The sequence below is a fragment of the Hirundo rustica genome, chromosome 6, assembly GCF_015227805.2.
Source record: "Hirundo rustica isolate bHirRus1 chromosome 6, bHirRus1.pri.v3, whole genome shotgun sequence".
Lineage (NCBI taxonomy): Eukaryota > Metazoa > Chordata > Aves > Passeriformes > Hirundinidae > Hirundo > Hirundo rustica.
In genome coordinates this window covers 27,578,083-27,603,908 of record NC_053455.1, presented here as the reverse complement: position 1 = coordinate 27,603,908, position 25,826 = coordinate 27,578,083, and the positions used below count along the sequence as shown (strand labels likewise).

The 25,826-nt window shown below is 42.1% G+C and overlaps 1 protein-coding gene across 3 annotated transcripts in view; it reads left to right on the top strand.

Annotated features, from left to right (window-relative positions):
* Window positions 1-13,230, top strand: part of LOC120754495 (RNA polymerase II-associated protein 1-like) — a 38,652-nt gene extending 25,422 nt beyond the window's left edge. For 2 of the 3 annotated variants that reach the window (XM_040068137.2, XM_040068138.2), the window contains exons 17-25: window positions 761-962; window positions 2,875-2,984; window positions 4,817-5,012; window positions 5,929-6,078; window positions 6,527-6,669; window positions 7,858-8,662; window positions 9,413-9,589; window positions 10,262-10,318; window positions 11,070-13,230. In XM_040068137.2, the coding sequence (XP_039924071.1) occupies window positions 761-962; window positions 2,875-2,984; window positions 4,817-5,012; window positions 5,929-6,078; window positions 6,527-6,669; window positions 7,858-8,662; window positions 9,413-9,589; window positions 10,262-10,318; window positions 11,070-11,225 (1,996 nt within the window). In that variant the 3' untranslated portion in view covers window positions 11,226-13,230. The remainder of the gene's footprint in view (window positions 1-760; window positions 963-2,874; window positions 2,985-4,816; window positions 5,013-5,928; window positions 6,079-6,526; window positions 6,670-7,857; window positions 8,663-9,412; window positions 9,590-10,261; window positions 10,319-11,069) is intronic. The other variant, XM_040068139.2, reaches the window with a different exon arrangement.
* The last annotated feature ends 12,596 nt before the right edge of the window (window positions 13,231-25,826 follow it).

The window sequence follows — 25,826 nt, the reverse complement described above, 5'->3', positions numbered from 1 at the left end:
TTAAGTCACCACTCTGTGCATCTCAGTTGTTGGCATCCCATCTTCCCTTTCTTTGGTTTGGAGTCCTGGCTGTCACCTTTTTATTCCCCCCTCATTTTCAGTTGTTCAGTGTCCCTCATGTGAGCTCCTACATGGTGGGGTGTATTCCCTCTGACGCAAGATCAGAAGCAGTGTTTGGTCTGACAGCTGTATGCCTGCTAGCATGGCCAGAGGTGGGAGTCAAAATCTACATTAAGCTCTGGGGCATAAAGGTCACTGTTAGCCAAATGCCCTGCAGAGAGGAGCTAGGATGCTGCTTTGGACTTCCCTTGGGAGTAAAGAAAGTAAACGTCTTGAGGCTTGGAGGATAGAACCTCTTTGCAGAAGCCAAGATGAGTCCAGGATTAAGAGGTGGTTAGGTTTTGATGGACATCAAAGCAGTAGGATTTGCTGCAGACGCGGGTACTTTTTCTGATGGAAACCAAGAAACTCATTAACTAAAGCTGAGTATGAGATAGCATTTCTAGTAAAGCTAGAGCATAGCTCAGGGGCAGAGTAGTGCAGGAGAAGAAACTTCAGCTTTTTTAAAGTACATTCTACATTTATTCTTTCTGCCTAAATTATTTGGTCTGGGTTGTGGGATTATGCAAAGACTTTCCCCCTAGCTGTGCTGTTGGATATAATTTTCTGGACTACATCTTTCTATTAAAATTGATGATTTAGAGAGACAGTTGTTTGATATTTATTTGCTGTCCTGTGTCATTCTTCAATTGTGTTTCAGCAGCAACTCAGAAGATAACAAACCAATTCCACCTCCTCCAGTAGTATGGAGTCAAGTATCAGGCTTACAGCCCTTCCTTGAGACAAGTCTGAAAAAAATCCTTCAGCAGATATCCCAGACAGAAACTTGGCAAACTCTCCAGCCTCTGACCACAACTTGTGTTATCTTCTTGGGAGTTTATTACAGTGCTTACAGCCAACAGGTAAGGTTTGAAAATACAGGTTGTCTTCTCATTTCACCAGCATCAGCTTATGTATTACCTCTGAAAACTGGAACTTAACGGCAGTATTGAAGAGGATGGATATTAAGGCATCTAGTTGAGCACTGATTTTGTTACCACAGCTCATATCTAGGCTGCATGACCTTCAGGATCACTTAAGTCTGCTAGCCCTATGTGTTAGCAGTGCCAAATATCTGTCTTCCTCTTTTGTCCTTTCATCCTTTGGAATCAGTCTCAATCAAGGTATGTGGTAGTGCTCTGATTGTTCTGATTTACTATAGAGCTCCAAAGCATGAAGCAAATACAACATAATTTTATTTGGCAGTCGTTTTTTCTAGTGGGATAAATCAAGTCATGCATTTTTGCATTTGCTTTGGTCTGAGAGCTTACATGTGGACACCCGCACTGCAATCATGTGGGTGGAAGATGGAGTATTAAGGGTCATGCCATATGAACTTTGGAAAGGAAATAATAAAGATAAATTTATTTGTTGCCCCACTGACATCCAAGGTCAAATTCTGTAGCACACAGTTGTAGTATGTGATCATCTCTTAAAGTGAGTTTTCTAAAGGTGACACGTCAGTTGGAGAATAATGTCTTATGCTTTATGGCACCTTAAAGATTTGTGTTCTAAAGATGAATGCAATTTTCCTCTTTACTGCCCAACTGACGTGTCTGAGTTCGTACTTGGCAAAGCTGTGTTGGAGGTGTGGGGTTAATTTAGTGGCTGTAATTATTCACACTTGTGCAACTCCTCTGAAACTTGCCAAAAGCAACTGAGTTTATTAGTTACGGCTGGGGTGGAAACTGCCAGTATCTCTCAAAGATGTCTTCAGGGCCCCAAAGGTTGGTATACCTTTCACAGCTGTGATTATGTCCTGAGCATTAGAGAACCAGGACAGCCAAGAGGTTAATGCTCCTTTTTAACTTTTACAGATATTCCGGAAGAGTGACTGAGGAAACAATTTTTTAAGTCCTTCAGTCGTGCTGGGTTTTTGAATTTCCACTTAGAAAGATGTTCAGTCATCCTGTAGTTAGCTGATTTAAAAAAAAAAAAATTGTACATAGCATGTTTGAATATATTAGTGCAAAAAAAATTAACTTGTGTAGTAATTAGATTAGTGTATACTGGGACCTTCTTGGAATATTTTTGTTAGACTATTAAAAACTAAGGTTAACATCTTCACAAAGGTTTTACTGATATCTGGAGGCGGATTTCACCTGGGGGAAAATCAGATTTTATGTAATGGAAATGAGTATTTCTGTATCCCAAAGCAGCATTCTAATGAAGATAAAAAGTGTTAAAATTTGCCAGCATGTTCCTTCAACCTGGAATATTGCTTACTAGGGTCAGAAGAATTTGGATGATTTTCTAAAAGCCACAGTTCCTCTGCTGTGCAGTGTTCATCCACAGTCATGCTTTGATGGGTAGGTCATTCACACTATATGCAGCTGATTTGTTTTGGTTTGTTTTGGTTTTTTTTGAAACCCTGATGGTCCCACTCAGATTTCTCAAGGTAGTTCTGATCATCTTTGTGTCATCTTCAGTTTAAATAGAAATATGTACATGGAAGGGGGAGAGGGGTCTAGCCAAGTTTTTATTTAGGGAATCTTGATTCCAAGGATCCCATATCTTGCTTCCCACCGATTAACAGTCTCTGGGATGCACTTCAATACTTGAGTGTGAGAACACCTTGAGGTGCCAGCTCTCAGCCTCCACACTATGGGCAATGAGGCCAGCTCTAACCTAGAGCAGTACCGCTATGTAGGTGATGGGGTCTGGCAAAAAGGTGATAAACACAGAGGAAGTAAATAAATAAGTCTGGCTTCTTGCTATCACTGGATGCTGTGGTTATTCACTCTCCTTTCCTGTCATTCTCCATGTCTTCTACAGCCATCAGTCAATCCAGTTGACTGCTTAGAGGAACTGGAAGGTTTGACGTCAGAGATGCTGCAGCCCCTTCTCAGGCAGCCTGCCATAGACAGCATGTGGGACTTGCTCAGGTAAAACCATTCCACTACTAAGAGGCTGTTGTCAGAAGTTGAGAGGGCCCCATTTCTATACTGTACCGTGTGACAGCTCTCCCCCCTTCTCTCCTCTTTTCCCTGTACAGTATGCCCCAGGTATGGGAATTGGAGTGCAGTAGGGCTGTGCCTACACCCTGCTTTGTCCTCTCCCCCCTCACAGAAAAGGCATGACAGCTGCAGAGGTTTCCAGCTCCTCCTTCTCTACTGGTGCTGCTGCATCTCTGTTTTGCCATGTAGCTGGGGTTTTCATATCAATTTCAGATTATTTTAGTCACTCTTGGCCTTGATTCTTCTATGGTTTCACTGGTAAAAAAAAAAAAAAAAAAAAAAAAAAAAGCACAAGTAGCATTAGTTGAGTCCTTCTTACAGGGTGAGGTGAGTGTGTGAGTTCATATACTGTTCATGTGCTCTGTGTGGTGCTGCTTTGATAAAAGAATTTAACTAGATTCACATCTTTAAGCTCCTGCAGAGCTTCACTAGGGCTTTGAAAACCCCTGCAGAGAAGTGCAAGAACAGATACCAAAGTGTTTTTCCAGACATTTGGATAACATAAGCTCTGGCTCTGGAACAGTTAAGCAGTGCAGATATTCTATCTTTCTGCTGTAGAGGGAGCCTCCTTACTAGGCTGTGATTAATCTTCTGGAGTGGGGAATCTAAAAGGCCTGACTTGCAGTCAGAGAGGCATCCATCCACTTCTGAGAACATCTGATATAAAGGGCACTTGAAATTTTTGTTTTCAAGTGGTATTTGAATGGTGACCAAACAGTTTGGCCCATGTTCTTTCATGACTGAAACTGAGATCTGAAGCTCTTGGCAGCAAAGCTTCCAACACAAGAGCACTTGTTAGACCTTTTTCTTCCTGTCCTTGTGATCTGAAGACAGTGTATTTGGTCAGGCTATAAAATAAAAGCTCGTCCACAAGAATTTTCGCTGTTCTTAACACTGACTGTAAAAACCCTAATATTTTTACAGTTTTGTCTAAACTCTCTGGGCAGTTTGGGTCCAGGATTTCAGGGTACTTTGTGAGCCCCCACGTGTTTATGCATCTCCTGCATGTAATACCAGTGGTCGAAAGAGCAATGCATTTGAGGAATTTGTTTTCTGCCGTAACGATACGGACCTTTGACAGGGTTTGCCCTATTACCCCATTACCATTAAGCAGCTTGCTTGTGGTCACTCTTCTTTGTGGTGGTCTTACCTATACAGATGTGATGTATCTACTGTGGGCTCCACAAGCACTGCTGGTGTGGGAATTTGTAGTTTCACCTGCAGAGAACACACATGCCAAGAGTGGTCTGCACAGCCATGTCCATGTAGAGTAAAGCTATGTCCTTTCTGAGTACAATTTCAAAATATGCATTTCATTAGTGCATAAAGGGCAGCATTTTTGCAATGTCAGTTTTAGATATAATCTGGCTTTTTGATTTTTCCTACAAGTTTATTATTGAAATGTCTTGAGTGGGTGGGCAGCCTTTTTAGCCTGGTGTGCGTATGTATGTAGGGAACGGCGTATTTTTTTTTAAATCAAAGGTCCAACACTTTCAAGTGTTTGACATCAGAGATGCGTCACTGCATCAGTATTTCTTCTCATCATGACCAATTTAACTGAAGAGTTCCTGACAGCTCACTGGCATTAGCTTGTATGGCAGTAGTGCTTGGTGTACCAGCTGAGAGACTGGCTTTTTGCTTTCACTTCTCAGGCCTTCCATTTTACTGCAGTGTGTGGTACAGTTCAGATAGATAGCAACAAGATAATGCCTCAGTGCTATGAATGCTTTTGACCCCTTTCTCTTTATTTGTTCACACAGGCCATGTTCTGCTTTGTGCAACCCTCTGTCCTGTTCCCCAGCACCAGAATCTGTTGGCAGCATTGCATCTCTGAGTTGCACTGGAGGCAAACCTCCTCTGAGCCTGGCTGGTGCCAAGTCACCTTTCCCCTTCCTTACTGCCCTCCTATTTCTCATCAATAACATCACTCACATTCACAAGGGCCTGACCAGCAAGGTGAGAATAAACCTTTTCACTGTAAATTCTAGGTGAATGATGATGTACTTGTGAGGGAGGTTAGTATTTGTACCTTCCCAGGCATAAAAGAGACTGTTAAAAACGAATTGTTGTGCATTTTTATTTTAAAAATATTAAAGTATTATGGAGAGAAACAGCCTGACTTTCAGAACAAGTGGGATGAGGATCAGAAAAATATCTTGTCTTCGAATTCCAATATTCAGTTGACACCAGAAAGCTGGAATTACAGAGCAGGTGATGCTTAAAAGATGGATTTATAAAGAATGTTGAGAAGAGTTGAATAACTGTTGTTTGGCTAAGCAAAATATAAAACTTCAGTGTCAGTGGAGGAAAAGCATGGTTGAAGCATGTATAACAAAGAAAAATGGGGTAATATTAAAGAGGAGAATGAATGCTACAGTGCTTCTGAAGAGGGTTGTTCCTACTTTGGTTTGTTCTGAATTTTTATAATGAGTGAGTAAGATGGCAGACCCTAAAGAGCAAATGTCTGAGCCCTAGAAAGATGGAATACCTAGCATAAGCTTTCTCGAAACCTTCCTGTGTCACTTTGTGTTGAATTAGCTGATTGGCTACTAAGGGAAGTATCTGGTCAGATGAGGGAAAAACATTTTAAGCCACTGGCCAGTTTTCTGCCTTTAAGAACACTATGGAAATTGTAGGCAGTGACTAGTCGTTAGTTATCTGTGATGGGTATGGTCACAATGGATGCAGGTGAGCCCTGAGAGGAAAAGCAGATATTTATAAGGCTGTTCTTACATATGGCTTTTGGAGTAGCCAACAGCAGTTCTCATGTGAGAGAAGGCAGGGGCTGGGCCTTGGAGAGGGCTGTGGTTTGCTTTCCTCCAGACACAAACTGTTGTAATATTATTTGTCTCCTCTTGTGATTCCTTTATAGTACAGCTCTGTGCTGGGCTTCAGAGGCTTGAGGGATTATCTGCATCAAAGCTGGCAGACTGGACCTCCCTCTGTGACTCCCTCATCTGCGTGGATCCTACGCCATGAATATCACCTGCAGTACTTTGTGTTAGCGTTGGCTCGGAGAATGGTATCGTTATTAGTCTTTTCATTTCTTTCCCCAAGGAGCTGACTTCACTGGCAGCTGGTCTTCATCTCCCTGTTCCTTCTTGTATCTGACTTTGGTCTGGCGACTCTTCTGCTGAGTTCTATGACCTATTAGCAAAAGCATCTTTCCAGTTACTGATGTGGGGATTTGGTTCCAAAATACTTTGGATGGAAAAATTACATTTTTGCCTTTCTTTGGGATAGAGTAAGAAGAAAGTTTTCAGCTGTGTTGCTAAAAAAATATCTGACTATCTAAGGCAGTCAGGGGAAGCAGAAATATCTCTTGGTATGAATGCTGACAGCTCTTGCAGTCTGCCTCAGTCTTTCACTTTGCAGCGAGATCTGTGTCTTGTTTGACCCTCCTGTCCTTGTTGATTGTCTTGTTGACAAATGATAGAGTGCTTTTATCTGTTGTTTTCCTTCCTGTACAGGCAGGCACTTGTCCGGATTACACCCAGCACGCCTCACTCCATCACTGTGTTGCCATGGCATTGCTAAGCCGTCTGTTGCCAGGGAGTGAGCATCTGGCTCACGAGGTCCTACTGGATCTTGCCTTTAATCCAGAGTTTCTTCCGTAAGCTTTGCAGTTTTTTTTTCCTTTCTCGAGTCTGGTATGTGGGAAAACATGGGGAAAATGGAAAAAACACGTTGGCAGTGCAGTTTTATCATAATTTTTGCCGTTTAACAAAGCCTGTAGTTGAATTTTACTTACTCATTGGCATATTGTCCAGGCATGGAGCCATGTAATCAGGCAAGAAATGTCGTTGCATATTTTTCTCTGATGTACCGGGGTTGAGAAATGTGACCAGTTTCTTTTGATTTCCTCTGTGATAAGGCCTTTGTGACTCCTGATAGAACTGAATGTTCCTAAGGCCTAGCATCTGCCATCCTGAGAGAAGGGAGTCTAGAAAATAAATGAGAAATTGACATCGCCTGAAGAGCTTAATGAGTCTTCCTCAAACCCTCATTAACAAGTTCTTACACAAATATTTGCTGATTTGACAAATGCCATGTCTTCCACCTTACACTGGAAGAAATCCTGAGCACCTCAGATATGAATCCTCTCATATCTGGGCAAGAAGATGGTAGCAGTTTATCTTGTTCATCTCAATCCTTTTTGAATTAGTCATGGTGCATCTCTGTAGGAGGTTGAACCGAAGTGCTGTGAGGAGATACTAAGTTTTTTTCAGAAAGAAGGGAAATTTGTTAGTGGATTTGTTTGTGTGGTGGTGTTTTGGCTCTTTTGTTGGGTCAAAAAAAAATGGTGAGTCTTTGGTCTGAGAGTGTGGCATATGGATTTGACAAACACCCTCCACCTCCACAGTTTCTATCAGTCCGTGTGGTTCCGCTGTGCTTGCCACTGCCAGCTGCAAAGTTACTGTTTTGAGAATTGTCTTACTGGTTTGTCTAGGCCTTATCTGATATGCAGTATTTCATCTCAGCACTTTCATGTCTGTGTTGGTAAGTAGGCTCTGGACAAGGAGTTTCAGCCCCCACACTAGACTGGCATTGTGTTTTCGTGGCATGGCCTCAGTGTTGCTAGTCAGCAACCAAATGTGGTTCTGTGAATTAGCTGTAAATACCAAAGTAGCTGATGCTTTACAGGCCCTCTGTATAAGAATAGCTCAATGATGTAGAAAGTGTTGAGTGCTCTGTTCCAGGACGACTGTAGGGATAAATTTGTGATATGCTTTTTGTTTGGCATATCAGGTTTTTGTTTGTTTGTTTATTTCTTAAGCTGTTATTTGTCTTTATCTTACAGTGAAGGGAAAGCTGGAGGACCAGAAGCAGCTGACTTCTCTGATATTCTGCATCTGGGCACCAGTGCCAAACTGGCACAGCCTGGCTCTGCAGCAGCATTTCTTCCAAAGGTTACTCGTGGTGCCCTGCTGAGAGAATCATACCAGAATCTGCCTTCCATTCGTTCCTGCTACCTCTCTCACTTTGTCCACTTGCAGCCCACCCTTCTGCGTTCCCAAGCGTCCTACCAAGGGCGGAATTACCTCATCCAGTCAATGCTGCTTCCTGAGGTCAAAGGGCCCATCCTGCCTTCAGACTGGCCATTCTTTCCACTTATCAGCCTCTACAACAAAGTGACTAATGCAGAGACACGTGGGGCTGTACTGAACTCTCTCCCACTTGATCTCATCAACACTGTGACCTGGAACCTGCAGTGGGTCTTGTTGCTGGAAACCTGGCGTTCTAAAATCCTTCAGAGCATCCCGACTGCTGCCAAACTTGCCCGGCTTATGTGTGTCTTTCTCACTGGCAGTGACCTCTTTCTGGAAGCACCAATCCACCGCTACACAGCTGCCCTTCTCTCTGTGTATTGCCAACCCAAGGCCCTGGACTCCCTAAACTTGGATGCTCCTCTCCCTGGATTAGCGTCCTTCCACGATCTCTATATAAATCTCCTGGAGCAATTTGAGGGCGTCTCCTTTGGAGATCCACTCTTTGGTGTCTTTGTTCTTCTACCTCTCCAGAAGCGTTTCAGTGTTCATCTGCGTCTCTCTGTTTTTGGGGAGCACACAAATATCCTGCGGGCGCTGGGAGTGCCGTTACAGCAGGTAATCCTGGCTTATGGTAATTGCCGATTGCCTGTCACTATGTTTTTCTGTGTTACTGGGCTCTTGCCTGTGATTCTCTAACCTTGATTTGTGTGTCTATGTGAAGGGCAGAAGCTGTGAAATTGCTCAGTCTTCAGTGGAAACTGTCCTAAACCTTGCTTGGTTTAACCATTGAGAACAATTGAGAATTTATAGGTTGCTTGTATGAAGGGCTGGTGGCACCCTGTGTTCTGCTAGCAACTACTTTTCACTTTAATAAGTGTTTTCACACCTTGGTGAGAACTTTTTCCTTGCCCGTGCATAGACAAATAGTCATTTTCTCTCTCAACTATCTTCCCACATATAGTTATACTGGAGTTGTGCTCTCCTGAGTAACAGCAAGAAAATTTGGTCTGTCAGTGTAGGACTGCATTTCTTTTGAATGAGCAGAACGCAAGAGATAGAATTTAGTGATGCTGTCAAAAATATTCTGTCTTCTTACTTTATAAGTGCACATCTTATCTGTGCCAAGAATCAGCTGCAGCGATAGGACCAGTAGAACTGCTCTCCATAAAGCTGAAGAGCTTGACAACAACAGTCACATCAGTCAGGGTGGGCCGTAGCAGCTCTGCTGCAGATGGGGCTTGTGCCACTGGGGTACATTGCATTGTAGGAGGGCATGCGCAGGGAAGGGCACCCTAGAAGTCATGAACCTCTCACTAATTAGACCCTGACAAAAATTGTAATGTTGCCTGGATGGGTTTGTTGCAGTTTCCTGTGCCTCTTGAGCGCTACACTTCCCCTCCTGAGGATAACCTGGACCTCCTGCGACTCTACTTCCGAACGCTGGTCACTGGTGCGCTGCGCCACACCTGGTGCCCTGTTCTGTATGTGGTGGCCGTGGCTCATGTGAACAGTTTTATTTTCTCCCAAGAAAGCACAGCACAGGTGGGTAATGGACAGAAGAGCTTCAGGGCTGCAGTTTTTGGGTTTTGCATCTGCTCTCCCTATAAATCCAGCGTGGCTTGCGATGAATCACTGACCTTTGGGACTTGAAGTCAAAAATTGTAAGCAAATGTGTTGAGGACTGGTCAGCTGTTTGAGAATCCACATATGAGGGAGCAGCTTTTGTTCATCATACCCTAATGCACTTGCATTAATGGTAGCCAGTCCTACCTAAGTCTTCAAGGTCAGCAATTATGTGTTCTGTGGTGTGGGGGAAGAATAAGCGGAATGAATAAGGAAGGTGATCAGGCAGAGAGAGCTTGTAATAGATTTGCCCTCTGCCTTAACTATCTTAAGGTGCGAAGCGCTCTTTGACTTTGCTTGAGTAACCAAGCAGAAGCCCTCCTATGGCCTTGAGGCCTCTCTCAGTGAATAGCTGTGCTAACAACACTTCACCTCTGATCTGCAGTTCTACCTGAAGGTTGAGAAGTCAGCTGAGATTCAGATCAGGGAAAGGAGCAGAGAGGCAGGATTTAGGTGATAAGACATCTCAAGCACTTTCTGCTGGAACAAGCTGCTCATCATTATAATGAGCAAATCATCCTGGAGTGCTGTATGCCCCTGGGCAAAGGTATTACTGCACTGTATTAAGGAAAGTATGTGTTTTGTTCCCAGGAGACAGATGCTGCTCGGAAAAGCATGCTGCGAAAGACGTGGCTGTTGGTGGATGAGGTAGGATTTGTAATTCAGCTTGTGCTGCTGGGAATTAAGTTTTTCATACATGGAAACTCTTACAGACTTGTGTTTGGCTTTTGAAATTTGTGTTTAATTATGTTGCTAATTTGAGAATGAGTGAGATTAGATCTTGCCAGATTTTGGCCTGCAATATTTGTAAATACGCTTAACTTATTCTTACAGTAATTGACCTCAAAACACTGAGCCTGTTGGAACCTAGATGAATCTCCTGTACTGTATTTCCTTGCCTCTTGTCCAAGCAGCATTATATGCGGATACTAAGAGATGCTAGAGGAATGATTGTAGTACCGTTATGAATAGGTGGCCAGCAGTAATCTGTCTTATTTCTTAGTTGGATGCTTCCCCTGAAAAGAAAAAGATAGATGTAAGGTTTCTCTTTTTTTTCAAGGAACTTGCCAAAATCTTTCCTTTGCGGGCCTTCAGATTTGGCCCTCTATGAATAGCGTCCAGGGTAAATGATTAGATCACACTCAAAAATCCACATGGGTTTCTGGCAAGAAGTCATTGTGAGGGGTTGTTGAGGAGACAAAGGACTTGTGTTTAGAAGAGGAATTCTCATGCAAAAAGAAGTGAATTTTATTGGAAGAAATTTGCCTTTTATAGCTCTTCTATTGAAGATGATGTAATTAAATATCTTGGACATGATGGAATTGTACTATTTGCAGATTTACTGTGTTGTATAGGAGACAGTGGGAAAGATTAGATACCCTTTTCTTTCTTTCCTCAGGACTTGAAAAAGCACCTGCTGTACTACAGACTGCTGAATGCAGAGAGTCCTTTGGGATTTGACCTTTATGAGCAGCTCCCTCCCATGCGACTGAAGTACCTGCAGGTGGTGACACAGAAAGAAATTACAGAGAACACACCAGCAATAGACTCATAGCAAAGCACTTGTGCGAGAAGAGGGCCAAGGTGAAGAATGGAAAAGCTCAGTTTATACTTCACTGATGAAACTACTTGCAGTTCAGATTGTTTTAGTGTCTTACCTGGACACTCTTGGCATCTTTGCCTAGTGGAGCACTAGTAGAATGCTCCCAGCCCTGCAGAACAACATACATGTTGTCAAGGAAAGACAGCATGTATGCGTGTGACCTCTCTGTGATGGATGTTGGAGCGTTTTCCTCCATTCTCCTTCAAGTTGTTCTGCTTCTTCCCAGAGGAGGCGAGAAAATGTCTGAAAGGCACTGGACTGTTGGATAAACCGAAGGAACTGGAAAAGCTGTTTTGTTTAGTCAGGCTGGAAGCTGGGTTCTCAAGATAATGTCTGTTTTCTCCTGATCCTTCCATTGTTTTTTTTATACCTTGGATTTTGAATGGTCCTTTCCACACACTATACCCTGCAAACAGAATGACAGTGTGACAGGGAGGAATCTGATCCTGAGAGGGTTTTTTTAACATATACATGCAAGCAGTTTCTCCAAGACAGTGTTCTGTGCATACACTCAGTAACACAGATGTATTGTGTTAGACCTGTAAGAAATGTGAGTTCCTAGTGCAGTGGTATGAGCACCGAATACCCTCCCTTGGCTGTCTTTTGGATGATCTCTAAATTGCTTTCTTTTCTCCCTTAATTTGGTTACATGTATAACAAGATCAAAAATAATTTATTTGCAGGCCAGAATGCTTGGCAGTAACCACCCCTCATTAAAGAAAAAAATTATCTGCTTGTTTAATTAGGATATGTATTGGTTGCCCTCTGAGGAGAATGCAATTTAAATTTTGAAGTGGGGTTTCCTAACTCAAACCTAATTTTAAAAATGTCTAATTTGATCCCACTTCTACCTCCAAATTCTGAATTGCAGCCTTAGACACAAGGACTGCAAATATAGAATCCTAAAAGGCACACCACAAGTGCCACATAAGTCCAGAATTTACTCTAGGTATATGATCTCACTGGATGTTTTCTTTATACTTTTTCATGGTCACTCTGGCAGGCTTTTGTTTGGAGAACTTGAGTTATATGAACAAAACTTTAAAGAGATTTCCGGTGTTTTGTTTTTATGAATAAATTCCTCTAGAATGTGCAGGGTGATGCCTGGTTTGAAGAGCTCAGCCTCTGTTTTTACCTATCAAAGAGGCCAGGCTAGCTTTCCTCTGAAGAAACCATGCCTGTAATTAACCTCGCTCCAGTGAATGGCCCAACAGGAGTGTGAATCACTGTTAATAGGTACACTTGTAATGATTGCAATTGTTCATACAAGAAACAAATTCCAGACAGCAACTTAATAGAACCAAAGAATCATTTCATTTGGAAAAGTGCTTGTGTGCAACCATAATACAGTATCTTTCTTTCACCTGACAGTCAAGTGTTGCTGCCCCCTCAAATGCCTGCATAATCACATAGGGCTTAGGGCATTTGTGGCTGATGCTGACTTTGTATTGGCAGTTTTCAAAGTGTACCAGTTCCCTTCAGATTGCCAGAAAATAGTTTCATCTTTTTTCCCCTTATTTCAGAGAGAAAATGGGCAGAACTGGTATTTCCTTACAATCTCTTTTTTTTCGCTTCCCTTTTGATCTATGGTTTCTATCTGCAGCAGATCAATATCATGTAAAATAACAAAAGCACAGGGCTCTAACAGGATTTTTAAATTGCTTTTAATTATTTTAAAAGTATTTGATACGATTAAAAGTTTAATCAAAGTCATTCAGGTTAATCTGTCTAGATGATGAGAGCCCAGCAGCTGTCTTTTAGAGCAATGGATGGTAAAATTTAAGGACTCTCAGCTTCCCATTTAAGAGCAGCCTTCATCAAGGACTTTACCTTTTGCTTTTCAGACTTCCAGTTACAAAGTCTCTTCCAGTCCTTTGTGGAATGCAAAGCTGAATTTTGTAATGTGTATAGGATGTAAATAAATATTTTGATAGCTCTGCAGGAGTTTTTTTGAACCATAGAATGCTTTGAGTCTTTCTTGAGTTTACAGTTTATCAGTATCATGGGACAGCTGATGACAAAAGAATTCTACTAAACTTTTGAGCTCTGTAAGAAAGTGCCGCAAGCCAAAAATTACATCCTGCTTGTGTGATGAGTCAGTAACACAGGGTACCAAATGCTGTGCGTACCTGGGGAAGGTGCAGGGTGGTATGATGTGATTTGACACATGCCTCAGGTGGGAAGACTGTCCACAGATGGTATTTGAAATTATGATGCAAATATCAGCGGTGGAGAGAAGGAAGAGAACTGATCCCTAATAGTTCTGCAGGCCACAGTCATATGCAGAAAATTCCAAGGATGTTGCATATGAAAGCTGTAAGTTTTCAAACATTGACTGTCACTTGAGATGGTGCATGAATTTTTTAAGGCTTTCGGCAATCTTGTCTGGGATTTCTCCACAGAACACTAGAGGGCATTGCTTTATCTAGTTTGAATGCAAGATTTCTCAACCTCAGTGCTACTGGGACATGAAGAAAAAACAACTACCCTTATACATTGTTTGAATATTTTGCATTTTTTATTTTTGCATATGCTTTTGGAGCAAGTGTGGAGGATTAAATATTTTATGTGATAGGTTGCTAAGAATCATACAGTGCTTTTCCAGCAGGAGCATCTTTGAAAAATCATTATACTTTGAATGTAAAATTTAAACTTAAGTTAAATGCAGTCTGAGACAGGACCAAAGCTTACCAATTCTTTTAATTCAGTTTAATCCTGGTCAGGGTAAGTGAGGAGATGAAGAAAATGAAAAACTGTCTGAAAAAATGGATGTGATTTCTTGACTCCTTATCGAAGGCTTAAGATTTCTTTGAGAAGAAAATAATTCTGCTGAAATAGGACCCACAAATAGGTGTCTGGTGCTGAAGTGGTTCTATCTCAGAGGAACATACGTTATCTGGTAACTCTCATCAGAAGTCAACAAAACTAGCAACAACAGCTATAAAAATTCCTGTCTGTCTTTTAATTCTTAAAAGGGGCACCCCATTTTCTGGTCCTTTGTGTCCTATGTTTGGTTTCATCCAAGCTGCTCCTGATGTCCCATGTGGATAACAGTGGGATCTCCATTGGTACAAATTTTGCGTGGGCTGTTCTGGAATGCAGCAACAACAAAAAAAACAAAAAACCCACAAATATTTGTGGTTTTAAAAACAAATGATGAAGATGAGTTGAAGATAATCCTTTCAGTGTTGCTATTGAGTAGGCAGGTGAGAGGGTGGGGCTGTCCAGTTTTGCAGCCTATGACTTCAATGGCATTCTACTGAATCTTCCTTTGCATTTTGAAAGGGAAGAGAGAGTTATCCAATCAGCTTGGAAGCATGTTCTTTTCTGCCTAGAAGAAAAAGAGTTGATTTGTGATCCTTCAACTGCATGAGCGGTTTGAAGTCCTGGAGTTTAGAATCCATATGTGGTGACTTGGCTCACTTTTCTGAGTAGGGATGGTTCCCAAAAAGATGTAAGCAACTCAGTAGCTGGCAGTACTACACACTGAGGCAGGACAAGGCCTGACAGAAGAAAGTAAAGGGTTAGGCAAGAAAGAAATCAAAACAGGACTGAAACCAAACTGTATGGGAACTTTTTAACAGTACACATAAAGCATTATGTAGTTGAAGGTCTTCTGTTCCTCTGGATTTATTGACTACTTCAGTTTGACTGTGGAATTTAATAATCCATTTCTAGACTAATGCATTCTGTCTGGCCACTTAATGCCAGGCAAACTCTAAACACCTTTTGCTGATGAAGTCATGGACAGGGCAAGCTATAAGATGTGGATGTATAAATACACTGTGGGTCAGACAAGCGCGTTACTTTTGGTGTCAGACATAAAGTAGAGCAGACAGTCCTGTTAATCATTGCTTTTTACTTCTTCCTAGTTCTGCAAAGTTCTTGGAAATTTCTCACTGATGATGTGGTGCTGCCTCCAGCTGATGATCGTATTTGGGAGACAAAACATGTTTATTCCCCTTGCTTACAGAAGCCCATATAAGCTTTACATTCACAAAGCTGTCTTTCTGGTGTTCCTTGTGTAAATAATTTTGCAGTAATTTACTGGCCTTTGCCCTAGTTTTTAAAAACTGGCTTTCCCTCTCCCTTTGAATGGAGAATGTGCAGGGAAGCCCTGCTCACGGAACTGCTGTGTTTTGCATGGTAAGTGGTGGTTGTAAGCAGAGGTAAGTTTGCCACAGTGTGCTCCCTTCCCTGCCTTTATTGTGATAATCTTGAGTCTCAAAACAGCTCAGCAATGCTGTGTTTAGGTTTCTGTCCAGCTGCAGCATGAAGAGCTCCAGCACAGCCTGAGATCTGTGCTAAATGAGCAGGCACACAACCAGCTGTTGTGAACCTCCTGGCCACAGCAATAGCTCTGAGCAGGTTAAATGAACACAGGGCATTTCAGACAGGGCGGCACCTGGCCCATCTTCAGGTCCAGTTCTTTATTTGTAGGCAGGCTGTAACCAGCAGATACCAGAGACACCTATGGCTCCAGACAGAGATGAATGTCCTTTAAAGTATGTTGTTGCCTGTTGAACAAACAGTTCATAAGCCCAGTCAGAGTGATGAATATTCCCAGGAAGGACTGTGTATGGACATTAGAACCAAATCTGAGGTGTAGGGGATAGACTCGATGCACTCACACTCTGTCTGGCCCTGCCCTAATCCAACATGGATGACAAACCAGAACAGTGGTGTTACTGCTCATTACAAAGCAGCAGCTTGTCCTGGCCACAACAAAAATGGGGGTTGTGTGATGTAGAAGTATCACTGATGTCAAAGCACAACCACATATGTAATAAATCGACAAGCCAAATCAAATAAGTCAAAATTTAGAATTTTATTTTGAGACTTAAACTCAGTCTCCAATAGCCACAATTAAAAGGGGCAGCGTTGAACCCCGGGGTTTCGGCACTGGGTGAACATGGTAATGGACTCTGTCAATCCGCCACCCCCTCTGTTCACAAATTGTGTCCAGCACTGCTGGTTTTTATACAGTCTTTTGCTGAGAGTGGACAGCGACTGTAGAACTCTTGCTCTGTGGTAGCTTCATTAGGTATTCATGTTCAGGTCCGGGGTCCGTTGATTAGATTCTTAGAGTGGAACAATGCCATGATTGCCGGGTCCGGGAGAAGGTTTGGAAATGTTAAATTGAAGGAACAGATAAGATACCGATCTTATCCAAATCCTTCGATTGTTAGCGCGCCCATCTCCCATTTTCCATTCTTTTAGGGGTTTTTTTTGGTTATCCCGAAGCGGTTCCTGGCAGAAATTCTTTCTTTCCCCCAACCCTCATGTCCCTCTGTGCAGCTTTTAGTCTTAGTTAACCTTAAACACACTTTAGGTTTACAGATTTTAATCAGACCGAACACAGATCAGTTTTATATTGCATACCACTACATTTCACCGTGAATTAATTACATATCACATTACCTAACATGAATTAACTTTAGGTCATATATCACAACATACATGACAGTGTATGCTGAAATCTGAGGTATTTGTCAAGCAGAATCGACAGGAGGTAAATACCTTGATTCATGCCTTTATCTCCTTCTCTGGAGCATGGGTGTCTGGCTAAGGGCTGTGGAGGACGCAGATCAGGTTGGTCAAGTTAAACTATTTGTGTCTCGTGCTGGGGCTAATGTCACTGTTGTCTTTTTGGGTCTATGCCGAAAGCACTGCCTCACGTTTCCTCCAAGGAAGGAGGGAGAGCTGCCCGAGTCCTGAGCCTCGTGGCCAACCTGCCCTCAGCAAGGGCTCTCTTTGGGGTGGTGTGTGGGGCCCTGGGTGCAAGGAGGGGGCTCTGGCAGGATTGTTTACTATGGAAACAGGAGGCTAGAGAAGCCCAATCCTTGTGGTAACTGCGGGGACAGCAGAGCAGGAGCGCAGGTGCTGGAGGTCCCGCCACAGCACAACCTCTTTCCCTGGCCATAGTGACTGGTCTGAAGCTTTGGGAAGGGAAGGATTGAGTGAGCCAATGGTCTTGGATGGTGGCACAGCTTTTGCTTCTGGGTCTCTCAGGTTGAGAGGAGTTTTGCAGTTCCTCTTCTCTCTTCAGTGTCCCTTTCCTTTAGTACTTTATGTGTTCTGTGTCTTTCTTGTCCTTCACTATACTCTCCTTCCTTCTGTTCGCCTTTTTATTTTCAATTTTTCACCATTATAGTAACTTCTAGCTCCCTGTTGGCTTTTCTCGCTCTTTTGGCTGTTTGCAGAAGCCATCAGTATTTCAACAGTTAAACTGGTGAACTGAGATGTTGTCACTGAGTTTGAGGTGGAAGCTCACATCTCTGGAGTTGTTCATCTGAAGGTCTGGGCAGATGTCCATAAATAACATGCACAACATGCCCATTTGGAAACCTTACAGCAAAGAAGTCTGTAACTTTACTTTTAAGACTCAGATTGCCGTCTGGTGTAAGCACACCACACCATTTGGGTCTGATCTGTCAGATATTAGATGACACTTTAGCAATTAATGTATTGGATCTGTCTTCTGAAAGGGAGAGTGATGCCTGTGTATCAAGTGACTATTTACTGCTACTGCTTCAACCAAGGTAAACTTTTGCCTCAAAAATTAATCTCTCCAAAACAGTATTCCAGGTTTCCTCAGTGCATGTGGACTTTTCTTAGCAGCTTTCAGCACAATGCATGTTCAGGGAGGGTCTCTAATATCTTCCAAGCAGCAGGAAGTGCAAAGAGCTCTGAATTAAATTCAGGTATCACATTGCTGGCAGTGAATTGTAGTTTCAGAGGGGTTTAACATGCCATGATGATACAATGACAGCCACTGTGTATGTTATTAGCATCTTTCACCAAAAAAGCAGCTTGCTACTCCTGGCATCAATGTATCCTTCAATATAGATTATAAGAAACAAATTTAGAATGATACAAAAGTTTCTTAAAACCAGCATGCATCTCTTGTCTCTGACATGAGTGTCAGCTCACTCAGAAAATACTAGTTGTGCTGCCACCCAGAAGACATCACAGATGGTGGCTCGTTTTTGTTCCTCTTGTCTGCTGTAAGATTGATCATGTTTGGATTGATGAAATTATTTGGGCAGGAGCTGCCATTGCTCTAGTCCTGTCTGTCCACTGTTAAAAGAAGTGGGAGGAAAGCGAATGTAAAATATACTTTTTAGTGTCTTTCTCTCTTTGTTACTGTTTTATTAACACTTAAAATATTTATGGACGAGAGTGTGTGCTTGCTGACCATGCTTCCTTGCAGTGAGCTCTTACAGCAAGTTTTATATTTTATAGCCTTCTCTGGGCTTATATTTTTTTGTAGCAGTACAATTTGCAAGTTAAAACTAGAACACAGAACTTTAGATACTTGTATTCAGCAGTGAATAGAACTGCTTGTGTGTGATGAAAGTCAGAGGTTTTCATGCTCAGTGTGCACTTGTGCTGTGAAGCCCAACCATTTCATTGTTGGAAAAGTTAGCAGGTGCTCACCTGCGTTTTGCAGAGCTCCTCTAGTTAGTATATTATTTTAGGGACAATAAATTTTCTTCTTGTATGAGTCTCTTCTGCTACCAAGATGCTCGTGTGATAATAAAACTCCTCAATTTTGCAACTTAACTTTCCCTTTGAACAAGCAAATTTGCTTACTGCTTTCTGTAGTTACTTATTTTTGGTGATTCCTATACTAGCTGCAAATGGAAGAAAGAAGCAATAAGTCTACAGCTAGTAAGGGATTCTTGGTCCCTACTTAAACAGAAGAGTTAATTTTATAGTCAGACTAAACCCTTGCCATGGACAGATCCTCCTGGGAACAATGTTAAGGTACATGGGATATAAGTAGGTGATCAGTGACTGCCAACATGTCTTCACTAAAGGTAGATGGTGCCTGATGAATTTGGGGGTCTAAGATGTGGTTGCAGCATTGGTGGTTTAAGGGGAGAGCGTTGACATCACCCACTGGGACTTGTGCAAAGCATTTGACACTGCCCCACATGACATCCTTGTCTCTAAACTGGAGAGACATGGATTTGATGGATGGACCATTTGGTGGATAAGGAATTGTCTGGATGGTCATGGAGAAATTATACACTCCAGAAAGACAAATAACCTGTGGTTAAGGTAATTTTTCTTTATGCGGGAGACCCCAATTACTGTGTTAACAGCTCTTCTAATGTAAAAGTTTTTACAGATTTTCTGAGGTTTCCACCTTTCATGTCACTGACAAAATTGTATCCAAAATGGAATTCTTATTTTCTGGTTCATCCTCAACAGATTGTTTATGAAAAATTATTTGTTACAGGAAAAATGTTCTCAGAGTGTGATAAACTTATTTTGTGGCTTAGTTCAGGCTTCTTTTTTGTTAACCACATACTCTTCCCACAGACTGTACTAAATCAGTAACTGGAGAATATTCCCACAGTCTCATTACTGCATGCTATAAGCTAAAGCTTACTAGTGCCTTTTTGGCTTGTGAGCTTTTCCCCAATGTGAGAGGAACAAGAGAGAGTGAGCATGAGAGTCCTATTGGGGTTGTGTTCTCTTGCCTTCAGTGCACAATGTTTTAACCAGAAAAACATTGCAAGCATTAAAAAAGCTGTTGTGTGCTCCTGTTCTGTAGGCTCATCAAAGAAACAGGTGCCACCATGAGAAATGACTTGTTCTTGGATCCTTTTGCAGAAGTTGTATTTGGCTTCTGGTTGCGTAGTCAGACTGCTGAGGAAAATAGATAGTGAAGATGAGGAAAATGGTTACCTAGGCTTTTCTGGTGAAGAAAACTGGATTATTTTTTTTTTTTTCCCCAAGATGCAGGTGTGAGCATCTCTGTAATCATCTGCATATAAGCCTTGATCTTTTTCCCAGAGAATCCAGTCTTAGATCTTAGTGGGAGCAGAATCACAGCCTCTGTTTAGTAAACCAAAGGATGGTGAGAGGTACCTGCTGTAAGTAACTGTAATTTAGTGATGCTTTGATAACAAGCTTTCCTGTTCGTTTGCAAAATAATAACATAGCTGCCTTGACAGATGTGAACAGAGAGCTCAATTCAAAATGAACCTTGACCATTAGTGGCCAGAGGCCTGACACAAGCACACTCTTGTGTGCTCATCTTAAGACATTATGTCTCTCAAAGCTTAATCTTTCTGGTGACATATGTGATTGTCCTCTTATATTTTTATTACAGTAAAAATCCACACTGTTTTACTACATCCATATTTCAAGTTTCTGTAGCTTGAGCTATTTGGCATCAGGATTTTATTGCAGCTTTATTCCTCTAAGAGATAATTATTGATGGTTTTGGGTGGCTAACTACTTACTGAATAGCACAGTTGATGCACATGTGTTTGGTTTTTTCTGCTCTCTCATCCTCTCTTATGGATTTCTAAATGGAATACACTCCAAGGAATTTTGGGACATCTTGTGGTGATACTTGTAAAGAACTTTTGAAAACAGGACATGTTATGAATCCTTCTGGATGAAAGCTCTGCTTGGGAAGGACTTGTGATTCCTTTAAATGCCTATCAAAGAACCCTATCCTGACGTTTTGAAAATTTAGTGGTTTGGATCTCCTGTAGTTTAACCTCCTCATCATGATGTGTTCAGTGGCCATAATTCAAGCAATATCCAGCTGTCCCAGTCTTGCCCCATCTCTCTTTGAATCCTGTTCCATAGACTATTCAGTGGCACAAGGATAAATGTTCTATTCTGGTTTTTTGTTGTTGTTGTTGTAGTTGTTGTTAGTTTTGTTTTTTCATTTATTTGTTAGCTCTCAAAATTTGGGAACATCTAATTTCTAGCTACTCTAGTGTGAAAAGGTTTTCATGGAAACTGAATCAAGCTGAACATGGTAATAAATGCCTTTTCCATTTCTTGTGGTTTAGGAAAGGTACTCCAACATTTATTGCTCCCTCTGAGACTCTCCCAAACCCAATGCTGCTTGTTCCCCTTCCTGACTGAAAGCACAAAAGGCAAAGGCATGGTTTGACATAAGAACAATTCTGGAAACAGCCATGAGATAAGAAAACAAACAGGATCAGAAGCAATATTAATAACAAAAGGTATAGGACAAAGAAATGACAAATACCAACTGGCTTTTCCATGCTACCCAAGAGTCCCTTTCTCCACCCTGCTAATGATGCGAGGTGGTATCAAATGACATTAGGATCTGGCCACACCATACTCATGGCTACTGTAAAAAAATTAACCCTGCTCTGGCTGAAACTAGGACACCACTGCATTTTGCTTTTCCGGGTTCCTTAACACATACTAAGGTTCATGACCCCCTTGTAGGAGGGGCAGTTAGTGCATATAAAAAGATCACTTCACCTAATGCTGAGACAGGGAGGACTCTTTTAGTATATTACAGCACACAGAAATGCCACAAAATATATCAGCCTGGAAAACAGAGTGCTGTATTTAGATAAATCTGTAAGATTGATTTAGGTAGTTACCTAAATTGGATTGTCTCCAGGCCAGTGGGATTAAGAACCCGCTTTTTGCAGAAAGCGTTATGAGATCTTTAATGATCATACAAGGTCAGGACCCAGTTTTATGTCTTATCTGAAAGACCATGAACTTAAAACTACTGATCAGTCACTGTCTGATCTGACTATCTGTTCTAGAGACTGCTTTATTTTAGAAGAGATTTGTGTAGCCAGGAGTCTATATGCCATCAAAGCTTTTAGTCCTTGCTCTGTTCTTTGCCTGAGGAGGTTTCTAACAAGTTTTTGTTATGAAATATTGTCTTAGTTTGTTTTTCCCTTTTTGTGGCAGACCAAAATGAGCCTGCAAATAATATTTTGCAGTTTGTATATCTGTCTTTTGCTGTGCTGCACAGAACTGCTTACTGATCTGTGCCTGAAAATTAGTTAATTTCTGGGTTGTTCAGGAGGGTATCCAGTTCTCAATACTTTTTCTGGGCAAGGTCATCTTTCTGCCTACATGGCCACCTCTCTGTGAGACCCCTCATGCCCCCTTACTGTAAAACTCCAGCCACAGCAAACCGTAAATGTAGCAGGAATACGTAGACTGTGCCAGTTCTGCTTTAAACATGTCACAGGTAACTAGTTTGTGTGTGCTCGTGTACCCATGCTAAAAAAACCCTCTAGTAATCACATAAGCAAAATCCTTCTGCACAGTAGCTGCACTCTGAAAAGGCATGTGTGAGGAAGTTAAAGAAGCTCTCCTTCCCAACTATTCTCAGCATATTATATGTAACTTAGCCAGTTTTTTCCTTTATAGCAGAGTCAGGACGCAGCTCATAACTTCATGGTTCATGTGGTGTGGCCATCTGATTCCCACCCTCTTCCATACACCTTTACATGTACGATTTCCACATTGCCCTCAAAAGCACAGTTGCTGTGGTGCTGCTTGATAGCACAGAAGTGTGTATTCCTGTCCTTCCTGTCAAGAGCCTGTTTGGCCTGCAGCAAGGAAACAAGTCTGTGCCAGATGTTATCTGAGATGGGAGAAAATGGACAGAAGAAAATGCTCTATTATTTCAGAGTCCAGCGAATGAGCTGTGCCAAGTTTTTCCATTCATATATTATAAAGTTTTGCCGAGGCCAAAAAGGACATTACTTTGCATCATCTTTGCTTTTAGCAGTTTCATTTAGCAGCAGCAGAGGAGGTGAAATTGAAATCAGGAGGTCTTAATTTCAAAGAGAAATAAATTTGTTCAGAAAAAAAGGCTTTTCTCTCTTGAGTCACCAATATATTACAACTCTTGATTTGATTTGGGAGCTGTTTAGGATGCTGTGTTTATATGGCTGCTGGTAGTCTGGGTAACCTCATCACTGACGTTCCCATGAAAGGCAGACTATGAGCTGGTCACACCATGCTGTTTAACTCACGGATTCTGAAGGTCAAAGGCAACAGCCTTGTTTGAGGAACTTGGTTGGCACCAGCAGTGAAAAGGGATACAGGAGTTTGTACTGAAATGTATCAGCAAATCAGTCCTTTCTGAAGAGGTGGGTGGAGAAGGAAGCCAAGTACACAAAATGAAAATATCACTGGTGGTATTGTACATTAGTCAGAGTTTCTGAATCATCTGGGGAAATTATGCCAGCCAGCCCTTCTTGTCTAGGGGAAACTTCTTGCCTCAGAGCTGAGGTGGCACAGCAAACTTGAAAGGCTTGCTTCAAGCTTTTGTGACCTGTGCATTTTTATCTTTAGAACAGAACTGAATAATCCAACTTCCTGACCAATTCAGGGCTGACGAAAGTAAAGCAAGTTATTAAGGGCATTGCCCAAAGGCCTTTTGAATACTGTCAGGCTGTGGAATTGAACACCTCTCTAGGAAGCCTGTGCCAGGGTTTGACCAAACTCTCTTGGTAAATCAGTGCTTTCTAATGTCCAGTGTAGACCCCCTCTGTTGCAGCTTTGAGCCATTCCCACATGTTCCTGTCTCTGAATCACAGGGAGAAGCGCTCAGCACCTCCCTCTGTGTCCCCTCCTCAGGAAGCTCTAGAGAGCAATGGAATCACCCTTCAGCCTCTTCTTCTGCAAACTAGATGAGCCCAAACTCCTCATCTGCTCCTCAGGACATTCCAGACCCTTCACCAACTTTGCTGCCGTGCCCTGGACCCATTCAAGGACATTCATCTCCTTAAATCATGAAGCCCAGGACTATGCACAATGTTCTAGGTGAGGCTGCACCAGTGCTAAATACAGCAGGGTATCTGTGTTTATTCCCCTCAAGGGCTCTCGTCCTTCAGGAGTCAACAGCCCCTGCAAGTCTGGTACAATAAGCAGACTTGCTAATGGCGCATTCAACTCCTTCATTCATATTCTTGATAAATGTATTGAACAGAAGGGGGCCTGGAATTGAACCCTGAGGAACACCTTTAAAGTTGATGCCTCAAAATTTGATCCTTGGCTTGCCCACCCTCCCTGAGTTTTGTTTCTGCCCATGTCCAGTATATCTCGAGGCAGTCCATAAACACTAATGCAATGAGTAACTTGTTGCCTGTTCGTAATGGTTTGCCTCTTTCTCTTGTTTGACAGATGAGAAAATACAGTAACAAACTGCTAAGGTAACTGCTTAAGGTCTCAGTGAAGCAACTGACAGAGGGATAATAATCCCTGTGCCAGCCTTTCTCTCATTTTTCCCCCTTAATCTAATGTCTCATCATTGCTCTTGTGGAAGTTCGGACTTCACAGATTTTGAACTTTCTGGTGACTCAGGCTGGGACACCCGAATAAGCTCTTTTGATACTCACCTCAACAGAAATTCACTTTTTCAAACATATTTTCTGTATTTTCAAGTGTAAGTCCCTGGCCTTGCACAGAGCTTGACTGCAGGGACTTCTTTTGCTCAGCCTTTGAGATCCCGATGAGGTGCATCTGCCACCAAGTCGCTTTTGCTGCAAGTCGCTGCAAGTGCACACGGGCGCATTCCAGCTCAAGTATGTTGATAGACTAACTCCTTCAGGAAGGAGTTCTGGGGAATCCTTCAATCCAGCCAATTTGAAACCATGTGACAGAGCAGAGAGTAAATGTATGGAGTGCCTATGTGTTCCATGGAAACTGGGGAGTGAGTAGAAGAGAAGTGGGCATCTCCCTGTGTCTCTGCTGAGAGGACAGCTCTGCTATTTCTGCCATATCTGCTCAGTCTGGTTGAAGCCAGCTGGCCAGTTACACATCCCTACTGGCCACGGAGCATCCTGCTATTCTGGTGTGCCCCTCCACAAAACAGGGAAAGGCAAGGGAGCCTGAAATTGCAAGTCAGGGTTGTCTATATAGAGAAATGGTAAATAGCAGCAATGAGGCCGAGGAGTAGAGTCCTGGGCAGGCACAGATATTGCTGAAGGGCTTGTTCAGTGCAAGGCCTTGACTAATGACTGGGGAAACAACAAATAGCCCATTAGTTCACTGATGCTGCTAATGTGGAAAGTGGTGTTGAATACCACATAAATACAAAGGCAACTAAAATGTTGAGGTCTGGACAGAAGTCAATACAACAGGATTCAAACAGGGGAGATCATATGAAACATGGTTTAACTAAAAAAATAAACCTGTACAAAAAGAGGTTGAGAGTGATCAGCTTGGCCTCCTTAGGAGCAAAGTGTTGGTTGAAGTCATTGGGCTTGGGTGTGCACAGTGGCCTCTTCCCAGGGAAGGAGGAGCCAGGAAGATGTGTTATTTTATGCAATTTGGAGCTGTCATCCAAGTGACATTCCGTGACAAAACTCCCCTGAACAAAATTGTTCTCTGAATGAGTAGAGAGTATTTTAAATACAGAGTCCAGTGCAATATTTCGAATGTGGTGACCTGTCTGAACTTTTGGGTAGAGTTCAGAAAAGAGGCAGAGAGACTGAAGAACTGTAAGGACCAGTTTGGGAATGCTGAAAAGAACAAAGTAGGTCATTGCTAGACTGCACACAAAAAAATGAAAACAAAATTAGTAATTTTATAATAGCTTGTAACCAAAAGGAGAGCACAAATAGTAAAGACAGAAACTGTTTAGGAATAAGTGTTCCCAGAAGAGTAGTTGGGGTTACTGGGAGGAAAATGTGCACAGAAATCATCCCTATAGTTCGTTGTTAGGTTTTGAATGAAGGACTTGTACACAGAAGGTCTAAGGCGACTTACACTACAGTAGTCAAAGTT